Below are 12,681 nucleotides of genomic sequence, written 5' to 3'. Positions count from 1 at the left end.
TCACTAGCTGACAAGGGGCGCACTAATCGCTACCTGACAACCAGGGTACTAATCACTAGCTGACAACGGGCGCACTAATCGCTACCTGACAACCAGGGTACTAATCACTAGCTGACGATAGGCGCACTAATCGCTACCTGACAACCAGGGTACTAATAACTAGCTGACAACGGGCGCACTAATCGCTACCTGACAACCAGGGTACTAATCACTAGCTGACAACGGGCGCACTAATCGCTACCTGACAACCAGGGTACTAATCACTAGCTGACAACGGGCGCACTAATCGCTACCTGACAAATAGACTGTTAAACGGTAACCGGTGACAAGAGTGATAATTGCTAGCAGGCGACTAAGCTGTAATCGCTAGCTGGAAACTACAGTGCTAATCGTTAGATGGCATCTAGAGAGTTAATTGCTAACTGGCAATTCGTCCGTTAGTCGCTAGCTGGCAACTAGACTGCTAATGGCTAGCTGGCAACAGGCGCACTTTTCACTAGCTGATAACCAGGGTGCGAATCACTATATGGCGACTTCAGCACTAATTGCTAACTGGCAACTAGAGCGCGCCGATCGCCAACTTGCTGTTTGCAAGCCGACAACAATCGCTAGCTGGCAACTAGTCTGTTAATCGCTAACTGGCAAGAAGGGTGCTAATGGCTAGCTGGCAATGAGAGCGCTCACCTGCTAGCTTCTTCTCTAGAGCGCACTTATTGCTAGTTGGCAACCAAAGCTCTAATCGCTAGATGGCATCTGGAGAGTTAAATGCTATCTGGCAACGAGTCTGTTAATTGCTAGATGGCAAGAAGAGTGCTAATGGCTAGCTGGCAACGAGAGCGCTCCCCTGCAAGCTGCTTCTCTAGAGCGCACTTATTTTTAGTTTGCAACCAAAGCTCTAATCGCTAGATGGCATCTGGAGAGTTAAATGCTATCTGGCAAGAAGTCTGTCAATTGCTAGATGGATAGACAAGTGCTAATGACTAGCTGACATGAAAGCGCTACCCCTGCTAGCTGCTATCTAGAGCGCACTTATTGCTAGCTGGCAACTAAATCGCTAATCGCTAGATGGCATCTGGAGAGTTAAATGCTATCTGGCAACAAGTCTGTTAATTGCTAGATGGCAAGAAGTGTGCTAATGACTAGCTGGCAACGAGAGCGCTCTCCTGCTAGCTGCTTCTCTAGAGCGCACTTATTTTTAGTTTGCAACTAAAGCTCGAATCGCTACATGGCATCTGGAGAGTTAAATGCTATCTGGCAACAAGTCTGTTAATTGCTAGATGGCAAGAAGAGTGCTAATGGCTAGCTGGCAATGAGAGCACTCCCCTGCTAGCTGCTATCCAGAGCGCACTTATTGCTAGCTGGCAACTAAATCGCTAATCGCTAGATGGCATCTGGAGAGTTAAATGCTATCTGACAACGAGTCTGTTAATTGCTAGATGGCAAGAAGAGTGCTAATGGCTAGCTGGGAATGAGAGCGCTCTCCTGCTAGCTTCTTCTCTAGAGCGCACTTATTGCTAGCTGGCAACTAAATCGCTAATCGCTAGATGGCATCTTGAGAGTTAAATGCTATCTGGTAACAAGTCTGTTAATTGCTAGATGGCAAGAAGAGTGCTAATGGCTAGCTGACACGAAAGCACTACCCATGCCAGCTGCTATCTAGAGCGCACTTATTGCTAGCTGGCAACTAAATCGCTAATCGCTAAATGGCATCTTGAGAGTTAAATGCTATCTGGCCACGAGTCTGTTAATTGCTAGATGGCAAGAAGAGTGCTAATGGCTAGCTGACACGAAAGCACTACCCATGCCAGCTGCTATCTAGAGCGCACTTATTGCTAGCTGGCAACTAAATCGCTAATCGCTAGATGGCATCTGGTGAGTTAAATGCTATCTGGCAACGAGTCTGTTAATTGCTAGATGGCAAGAAGAGTGCTAATGGCTAGCTGACACGAAAGCACTACCCCTGCTAGCTGCTATCTAGAGCGCACTTATTACTAGCTGGCAGCTAAATCGCTAATCGCTAAATGGCATCTGGAGAGTTAAATGCTATCTGGCAACGAGTCTGTTAATTGCTAGATGGCAAGAAGAGTGCTAATGGCTAGCTGGCAATGAGAGCGCTCTCCTGCTAGCTTCTTCTCTAGAGCGCACTTATTGCTAGTTGGCAACTCAATCGCTAATTGCAAGATGGCATCTGGAGAGTTAAATGCTAACTGGAAACTTGTCTGCTAATAACTAGCTGGCAATTGGTGCACTAACAGCTAGCTGACAACGGGCGCACCAATCGCTATCTGACAACCAGGGTGCTATTTGCTAGCTGACAAAGAGACTGTTAAACGCTTACTGGTGACAAGAGTGATACTCGCTAGCTGGCAACTAAAGCGCTAACAGATAGCTGACAACGGGCGCACCAATCGCTATCTGACAACCAGGGTGCTATTAGCAACCAGGGTGCTATTTGCTAGCTGAACAAAGAGACCGTTAAACGCTTACTGGCGACAAGAGTGATAATCGCTAGCTGGCAACTAAAGCGCTAACAGTTATATGGCATCTAGAGAATTTATTGCTAAATTGCAACTAGACTGCTAATGGCTAGGTGGCAACGGGCTAACATAGTTAGCTGGCAGTTAGACCACAAGTTGTGAGCTGGCAGCAAGAGCGAGAAAAGGCCAACTGGCACGTTAATTGCTCGTTGGCTACTAGAGTGCTAATCGTCAGCTATGTTCCACACACAAGGAATTAGACATATGGTGATAATATACTTATTTTACAACTGTAAGGTGGAGCGATTGACAAGCTACACTGTGTGTGTGTGTGTGTATATATATATATATATATATATATATATATATATATATATATATATATATATATATATATAACCAGGAAGCGTCGCCATGGCAACCGCCACTCACTCTGCTTGATGAGCCGCTTGTCCGCCACCAGGACGTTCTCGGCGTCCACCACGATGACCTTGCCGTCCCGCGGGCCCACCGCAAAGTTGTCGAAGCTGACGTCCAGCAGGTAGAGAGCGAAGTCAAAGTCGTTGTTGGTCAGCTGCTCGGCGATGTCCATCAGCTGCCTCGCCAGGTCCACCCTCTTCTCCCAGGGGGCGTGGTAGTAGCTCCATAGCTCCTCCCCCACGTAGTTGACCGCCACCACGCGCCCGCACGCTCCCAGGTACTTGGCGAACGGCCAGCCTTCGTCCGACGGGAAGCTCTGGAAAACACAAACATCCCCGTTCAATATAAAGAAAGTACTCCTGATCGCTAGCTGACAAGCGGGGTGCTAATCGCTAGCTGACAACTGGACTGTTAACTAGTAACAGGAATGCTAATTGCTAGCTGGCGACTAAAGCCCTAATCATAGCCGGAAACCAAAGCGCTAATCGTTAGATGGCAGCTAAAGAGTTAATTGCTAACTGACAACTCGTCAGTTAATCACTAGCTGGCAACTAGAGTGCTAATCGCTAGCTGACAACTGGACTGTTAACTAGTAACAGGAATGCTAATTGCTAGCTGGCGACTAAAGCCCTAATCATAGCCGGAAACCAAAGCGCTAATCGTTAGATGGCAGCTAAAGAGTTAATTGCTAACTGACAACTCGTCAGTTAATCACTAGCTGGCAACTAGAGTGCTAATCGCTAGCTGACAACTGGACTGTTAACTGGTAACAGGAATGCTAATTCCTAGCTGGCGACTAAAGCCCTAATCATAGCCGGAAACCAAAGCGCTAATCGTTAGATGGCAGCTAAAGAGTTAATTGCTAACTGACAACTCGTCAGTTAATCACTAGCTGGCAACTAGAGTGCTAATCGCTAGCTGACAACTGGACTGTTAACTGGTAACAAGAATGCTAATTGCTAGCTGGCGACTAAAGCCCTAATCATAGCCGGAAACCAAAGCGCTAATCGTTAGATGGCAGCTAAAGAGTTAATTGCTAACTGACAACTCGTCAGTTAATCACTAGCTGGCAACTAGAGTGCTAATCGCTAGCTGACAACTGGACTGTTATTTGGTAACAAGAATGCTAATTGCTAGCTGGCGACTAAAGCCCTAATCATAGCCGGAAACCAAAGCGCTAATCATTAGATGGCAGCTAAAGAGTTAATTGCTAACTGACAACTCGTCAGTTAATCACTAGCTGGCAACTAGAGTGCTAATCGCTAGCTGACAACTGGACTGTTAACTGGTAACAAGAATGCTAATTGCTAGCTGGCGACTAAAGCCCTAATCATAGCCGGAAACCAAAGCGCTAATCATTAGATGGCAGCTAAAGAGTTAATTGCTAACTGACAACTCGTCAGTTAATCACTAGCTGGCAACTAGAGTGCTAATCGCTAGCTGACAACTGGACTGTTAACTGGTAACAAGAATGCTAATTGCTAGCTGGCGACTAAAGCCCTAATCATAGCCGGAAACCAAAGCGCTAATCGTTAGATGGCAGCTAAAGAGTTAATTGCTAACTGACAACTCGTCAGTTAATCACTAGCTGGCAACTAGAGTGCTAATCGCTAGCTGACAACTGGACTGTTAACTGGTAACAAGAATGCTAATTGCTAGCTGGCGACTAAAGCCCTAATCATAGCCGGAAACCAAAGCGCTAATCGTTAGATGGCAGCTAAAGAGTTCATTGCTAACTGACAACTCGTCAGTTAATCACTAGCTGGCAACAAGAGTGCTAATCGCTAGCTGACAACTGGACTGTTAACTGGTAACAAGAATGCTAATTGCTAGCTGGCGACTAAAGCCCTAATCATAGCCGGAAACCAAAGCGCTAATCGTTAGATGGCAGCTAAAGAGTTAATTGCTAACTGACAACTCGTCAGTTAATCACTAGCTGGCAACTAGAGTGCTAATCGATAGCTGACAACTGGACTGTTAACTGGTAACAAGAATGCTAATTACTAGCTGGCGACTAAAGCCCTAATCATAGCCGGAAACCAAAGCGCTAATCATTAGATGGCAGCTAAAGAGTTAATTGCTAACTGACAACTCGTCAGTTAATCACTAGCTGGCAACTAGAGTGCTAATCGCTAGCTGACAACTGGACTGTTAACTGGTAATAAGAATGCTAATTGCTAGCTGGCGACTAAAGCCCTAATCATAGCCGGAAACCAAAGCGCTAATCGTTAGATGGCAGCTTAAGAGTTAATTGCTAACTGACAACTCGTCAGTTAATCACTAGCTGGCAACTAGAGTGCTAATCGCTAGCTGACAACTGGACTGTTAACTGGTAACAAGAATGCTAATTGCTAGCTGGCGACTAAAGCCCTAATCATAGCCGGAAACCAAAGCGCTAATCGTTAGATGGCAGCTAAAGAGTTAATTGCTAACTGACAACTCGTCAGTTAATCACTAGCTGGCAACTAGAGTGTTAATCGCTAGCTGACAACTGGACTGTTAACTGGTAACAGGAATGCTAATTGCTAGCTGGCGACTAAAGCCCTAATCATAGCCGGAAACCAAAGCGCTAATCGTTAGATGGCAGCTAAAGAGTTAATTGCTAACTGACAACTCGTCAGTTAATCACTAGCTGGCAACTAGAGTGCTAATCGCTAGCTGACAACTGGACTGTTAACTGGTAACAAGAATGCTAATTGCTAGCTGGCGACTAAAGCCCTAATCATAGCCGGAAACCAAAGCGCTAATCGTTAGATGGCAGCTAAAGAGTTAATTGCTAACTGACAACTCGTCAGTTAATCACTAGCTGGCAACTAGAGTGCTAATCGCTAGCTGACAACTGGACTGTTAACTGGTAACAAGAATGCTAATTGCTAGCTGGCGACTAAAGACCTAATCATAGCCGGAAACCAAAGCGCTAATCATTAAATGGCAGCTAAAGAGTTAATTGCTAACTGACAACTCGTCAGTTAATCACTAGCTGGCAACTAGAGTGCTAATCACTAGCTGACAACTGGACTGTTAACTGGTAACAAGAATGCTAATTGCTAGCTGGCGATTAAAGCCCTAATCATAGCCGGAAACCAAAGCGCTAATCGTTAGATGGTAGCTAAAGAGTTAATTGCTAACTGACAAATCGTCAGTTAATCACTAGCTGGCAACTAGAGTGTTAATCGCTAGCTGACAACTGGACTGTTAACTGGTAACAAGAATGCTAATTGCTAGCTGGCGACTAAAGCCCTAATCATAGCCGGAAACCAAAGCGCTAATCGTTAGATGGCAGCTAAAGAGTTAATTGCTAACTGACAACTCGTCAGTTAATCACTAGCTGGCAACTAGAGTGCTAATCGCTAAGTGACAACTGGACTGTTAACTGGTAACAAGAATGCTAATTGCTAGCTGGCGACTAAAGCCCTAATCATAGCCGGAAACCAAAGCGCTAATCGTTAGATGGCAGCTAAAGAGTTAATTGCTAACTGACAACTCGTCAGTTAATCACTAGCTGGCAACTAGAGTGCTAATCGATAGCTGACAACTGGACTGTTAACTGGTAACAGGAATGCTAATTGCTAGCTGGCGACTAAAGCCCTAATCATAGCCGGAAACCAAAGCGCTAATCATTAAATGGCAGCTAAAGAGTTAATTGCTAACTGACAACTCGTCAGTTAATCACTAGCTGGCAACTAGAGTGCTAATCGCTAGCTGACAACTGGACTGTTAACTGGTAACAGGAATGTTAATTGCTAGCTGGCGACTAAAGCCCTAATCATAGCCGGAAACCAAAGCGCTAATCGTTAGATGGCAGCTAAAGAGTTAATTGCTAACTGACAACTCGTCAGTTAATCACTAGCTGGCAACTAGAGTGCTAATCGCTGGCTGACAACTGGACTGTTAACTGGTAACAGGAATGCTAATTGCTAGCTGGCGACTAAAGCCCTAATCATAGCCGGAAACCAAAGCGCTAATCGTTAGATGGCAGCTTAAGAGTTAATTGCTAACTGACAACTCGTCAGTTAATCACTAGCTGGCAACTAGAGTGCTAATCGCTAGCTGACAACTGGACTGTTAACTGGTAACAAGAATGCTAATTGCTAGCTGGCGACTAAAGCCCTAATCATAGCCGGAAACCAAAGCGCTAATCGTTAGATGGCAGCTAAAGAGTTAATTGCTAACTGACAACTCGTCAGTTAATCACTAGCTGGCAACTAGAGTGCTAATGGCTAGCTGGCAATTGGCACATGAACTGCCAGCTGACAAGCAGGGGGCTAATCACTAGCTGCTAACTAGACTGTTAAATGGTAACTGACTGCTAATGGCCGACAATGGGTGCACTAATCGCTACCAGACAGGTAGACTGTTAACCGATAACTGGTGACAAGAATGCTAATTGCTAGCTGGCGACTAAAGCCCTAATCATAGCCGGAAACCAAAGCGCTAATCATTAGATGGCAGCTAAAGAGTTAATTGCTAACTGACAACTCGTCAGTTAATCACTAGCTGGCAACTAGAGTGCTAATCGCTAGCTGACAACTGGACTGTTAACTGGTAACAAGAATGCTAATTGCTAGCTGGCGACTAAAGCCCTAATCATAGCCGGAAACCAAAGCGCTAATCATTAGATGGCAGCTAAAGAGTTAATTGCTAACTGACAACTCGTCAGTTAATCACTAGCTGGCAACTAGAGTGCTAATCGCTAGCTGACAACTGGACTGTTAACTGGTAACAAGAATGCTAATTGCTAGCTGGCGACTAAAGTCCTAATCATAGCCGGAAACCAAAGCGCTAATCGTTAGATGGCAGCTAAAGAGTTAATTGCTAACTGACAACTCGTCAGTTAATCACTAGCTGGCAACTAGAGTGCTAATCGCTAGCTGACAACTGGACTGTTAACTGGTAACAAGAATGCTAATTGCTAGCTGGCGACTAAAGCCCTAATCATAGCCGGAAACCAAAGCGCTAATCGTTAGATGGCAGCTAAAGAGTTAATTGCTAACTGACAACTCGTCAGTTAATCACTAGCTGGCAACTAGAGTGCTAATCGCTAAGTGACAACTGGACTGTTAACTGGTAACAAGAATGCTAATTCCTAGCTGGCGACTAAAGCCCTAATCATAGCCGGAAACCAAAGCGCTAATCGTTAGATGGGAGCTAAAGAGTTAATTGCTAACTGACAACTCGTCAGTTAATCACTAGCTGGCAACTAAAGTGCTAATCGATAGCTGACAACTGGACTGTTAACTGGTAACAAGAATGCTAATTGCTAGCTGGCGACTAAAGCCCTAATCATAGCCGGAAACCAAAGCGCTAATCGTTAAATGGCAGCTAAAGAGTTAATTGCTAACTGACAACTCGTCAGTTAATCACTAGCTGGCAACTAGAGTGCTAATCGCTAGCTGACAACTGGACTGTTAACTGGTAATAAGAATGCTAATTGCTAGCTGGCGACTAAAGCCCTAATCATAGCCGGAAACCAAAGCGCTAATCGTTAGATGGCAGCTAAAGAGTTAATTGCTAACTGACAACTCGTCAGTTAATCACTAGCTGGCAACTAGAGTGCTAATCGCTAGCTGACAACTGGACTGTTAACTGGTAACAAGAATGCTAATTGCTAGCTGGCGATTAAAGCCCTAATCATAGCCGGAAACCAAAGCGCTAATCGTTAGATGGCAGCTAAAGAGTTAATTGCTAACTGACAACTCGTCAGTTAATCACTAGCTGGCAACTAGAGTGCTAATTGATAGCTGACAACTGGACTGTTAACTGGTAACAGGAATGCTAATTGCTAGCTGGCGACTAAAGCCCTAATCATAGCCGGAAACCAAAGCGCTAATCGTTAGATGGCAGCTAAAGAGTTAATTGCTAACTGACAACTCGTCAGTTAATCACTAGCTGGCAACTAGAGTGCTAATCGCTAGCTGACAACTGGACTGTTAACTGGTAACAAGAATGCTAATTGCTAGCTGGCGATTAAAGCCCTAATCATAGCCGGAAACCAAAGCGCTAATCGTTAGATGGTAGCTAAAGAGTTAATTGCTAACTGACAAATCGTCAGTTAATCACTAGCTGGCAACTAGAGTGCTAATGGCTAGCTGGCAATTGGCACATGAACTGCCAGCTGACAAGCAGGGTGCTAATCACTAGCTGCCAACTAGACCTTTAAATGGTAACTGACTGCTAATGGCCGACAATGGGTGCACTAATCGCTACCAGACAGGTAGACTGTTAACCGATAGCTGGTGACAAGAATGCTAATTGCTAGCTAGCGACTAAAGCCCCAATCGACTCACCGGCAGCTAATTGCTAGCTGTCAACTAGAGAACTCATGTCTTGCTGGTCACTCTCATTGTCGGAAAGAAAGTACTCCTGATCGCTAGCTGACAACCAAGGCGCTAATCGCTATATGGCATCTAGAGAGTTAATTGCTAACTGACAACATGTCAGTTAATCATTAGCTAATGCCTAGCTGGCAACTAGCACATGAACTGCCAGCTGACAAGCACGGTGCTAATCACTAGCTGACACCAGGTTGCTAATCGCTAGCTGCTAACTAGACTGTTAAACAGTAACTGACTGCTAATGGCTAGCTACCAACAGGGCGTACTAATCACTAGCTGACAATGGGTGCACTAATCGCTACCAGACAGGTAGACTGTTAATCGATAACTGGTGACAAGAATGCTAATTGCTAGCTGGCGACTAAAGCCCCAATCGACTCACCGGCAGCTAATTGCTAGCTGTCAACTAGAGAACTCATGTCTTGCTGGTCACTCTCATTGTCGGAAAGAAAGTACTCCTGATCGCTAGCTGACAACCAAGGCGCAACAGGAGTGCTAATGGCTAGCTGGCAACTGGCGCACTAACTGCTAGCTTACAACCAGGGTGCTAATCACTAGCTGACAACGGGCGCACTAATCGCTAGCTGACATCTAGACTGGTAAACGGTGACTGGTGACAAGAATGCTAATTGCTAGCTGGCGACTAAAGCCCCAATCGGCTCACCGGCAGCTAATTGCTAGCTGTCAACTCAAGAACTCAAGTCTTGCCGGTCACTCTCATTGTTGGCAAGAAGGCGCTAATCGCTATATGGCATTTAGAGAGTTAATTGCTAACTGGCAACTTGTCAGTTAATCACTAGCTGGCAGCAGGAGTGCTAATGGCTAGCTGGCAACTGGCGCACTAACTGCTAGATTACAACCAGGGTGCTAATCACGAGCTGACAACGGGCACACTAATCGCTAGCTGACAACTAGACTGGTAAACGGTGACTGGTGACAAGAATGCTAATTGCTAGCTGGCGACTAAAGCCCCAATCGGCTCACCGACAGCTAATTGCTAGCTGTCAACTCAAGAACTCAAGTCTTGCTGGTCACTCTCATTGTCGGCAAGAAGCACGCTAATCGCTATATGGCATCTAGAGAGTTAATTGCTAACTGGCAACTTGTCAGTTAATCACTAGCTGGCAGCAGGAGTGCTAATGGCTAGCTGGCAACTGGCGCACTAACTGCTAGATTACAACCAGGGTGCTAATCACGAGCTGACAACGGGCGCACTAATCGCTAGCTGACAACTAAACTGGTAAACGGTAACTGGTGACAAGAATGATAATTGCTAGCTGATAGTTAGAGCGCTAATTGCTATCTAGCAACAAGTCTGTTAATCTCTAGCTGGCAATTAAAATGCTAATTGCTATATCATAGCTAGAGTGCTAATCGGTAGCTGGTAATCAAAACACAAAATGCTAGCTGGCAACTAGTCTGTTAGTCTGTAGCTGGCAATTTGACTGCTAATTTATCGCTGATAGTTAGAGCGCTAATCGCTATCTAGCAACAAGTCTGTTCATCTCTAGCTGGCAATTAAAATGCTAATTACTATATCATAGCTAGAGTGCTAATCGGTAGCTGGTAATCAAAACACAAAATGCTAGCTGGCAACTAGTCTGTTAGTCTGTAGCTGGCAATTTGACTGCTAATTTATCGCTGATAGTTTGAGCGCTAATTGCTATCTAGCAACAAGTCTGTTAATCTCTAGCTGGCAATTAAAATGCTAATTACTATATCATAGCTAGAGTGCTAATCGGTAGCTGGTAATCAAAACACAAAATGCTAGCTGGCAACTAGTCTGTTAGTCTGTAGCTGGCAATTTGACTGCTAATTTATCGCTGATAGTTAGAGCGCTAATCGCTATCTAGCAACAAGTCTGTTAATCTCTAGCTGGCAATTAAAATGCTAATTACTATATCATAGCTAGAGTGCTAATCGGTAGCTGGTAATCAAAACACAAAATGCTAGCTGGCAACTAGTCTGTAACTGGCAATTTGACTGCTAATTTATCGCTGATAGTTAGAGCGCTAATTGCTATCTAGCAACAAGTCTGTTAATCTCTAGCTGGCAATTAAAATGCTAATTACTATATCATAGCTAGAGTGCTAATCGGTAGCTGGTAATCAAAACACAAAATGCTAGCTGGCAACTAGTCTGTAGCTGGCAATTTGACTGCTAATTTATCGCTGATAGTTAGAGCGCTAATCGCTATCTAGCAACAAGTCTGTTAATCTCTAGCTGGCAATTAAAATGCTAATTGCTATATCATAGCTAGAGTGCTAATCGGTAGCTGGTAATCAAAACACAAAATGCTACCTGGCAACTAGTCTGTTAATCTGTAGCTGGCAATTAAGACTGCTAATTGCTAGCTGACAGCTAGAGCGCTAATCGCTAGCGGGCAACTAGTCTGTTAATGGCAAGTAGAGAATTCATATCTAGCTGGCAAATAACGACTCTCTCATTGTCGGAAAGAAATGACTCGTAATCGCTAGCTGACAACCGGCGTGCTAACCGCTAGCTGGCAACTAACGACTCTCTCACTGTCGGAAAGAAAGAAAGAAAGAAGTGGTGTAAAGTCTTTTCTCTCTCACGGAGAGAGCGGCACAAATCCCGGACTTGAAAGACAAAGTCACATTCGGTAAGAACCAGAGTCCAAGACTCCGCTCTGGCGGATTAAGTCCGATACAGGCCCTGAAGCCAAGATCCGATACCGCCGTTCCACAAAACCCAGTGGGTGATTTGCGGTAAGCGGGAGGTCCATTCCGAGCGCTACGTGATGTGGGTTAGCGCCACTAATGCAGGCCTGATGGCTGATTACAGGGTGAACACATGAATAATGAGAGGGGAGAACCTCCGGGAGGGTGTGACCTCACCACAGTTACACTCCAAGGTACAGTGGGTGGAAACCAAGTCCCTGATACAGATCTGAGAGTATTAATGCCCTCGCACGTCCCTTATGGTGCGTTCCATTTGGACTGGGAAGTCGGGATTTCTGACTTCTGTTGGATTTGGTTGTGAAGTGAAGTGAATTATATTTATATAGCGCTTTTCTCAAGTGACTCAAAGCGCTTTACATAGTGACACCCAATATCTAAGTTACATTTAAACCAGTTGTCTTCTTCTTTGCCAGTCAGATTTTAGAACAACTAAAGTGGGAGTCTTTTACATAGACCTGGAGTTTGGAATGTTGGAATGAAGCCATAACAAACCTGTTATCTCAACTGTCCGAAGTAGGGAGGAGAAGAAGAGTGAGTGAGGAGGGAGAAACTGCCATTTTAGGATTAGATCAATTTGGACCGAGCTTTGAAATGTTGTATCTAGATTGATCTCCCAAGGCGCTTTGGTAATAAAATATCAAAATGAGCAACCTCTGTCTCTGATTGATTTAAAACCAGCTTATGTGTCATCCAACAATCTGGGGGCGTTGACCGAAGGAAGAACAGGTCCAAAACGCAACACTTCCA

At 44.8% G+C, this 12,681-nt stretch overlaps 1 protein-coding gene across 1 annotated transcript in view; it reads right to left on the bottom strand.

Annotated features, from left to right (window-relative positions):
• The window catches only part of dipk2ab (divergent protein kinase domain 2Ab), a 173,140-nt gene that overhangs the window by 17,755 nt on the left and 142,704 nt on the right, over positions 1-12,681 (bottom strand). The window contains exon 3 of the mRNA XM_061921245.1: positions 2,910-3,213. Coding sequence (XP_061777229.1) covers positions 2,910-3,213 — 304 coding nt within the window. The remainder of the gene's footprint in view (positions 1-2,909; positions 3,214-12,681) is intronic.

Source organism: Nerophis ophidion, linkage group LG15, assembly GCF_033978795.1.
Source record: "Nerophis ophidion isolate RoL-2023_Sa linkage group LG15, RoL_Noph_v1.0, whole genome shotgun sequence".
NCBI lineage: Eukaryota > Metazoa > Chordata > Actinopteri > Syngnathiformes > Syngnathidae > Nerophis > Nerophis ophidion.
The sequence above is the reverse complement of the archived record's forward strand: the minus strand, read 5'-3'. Positions and strand labels throughout refer to the sequence as shown.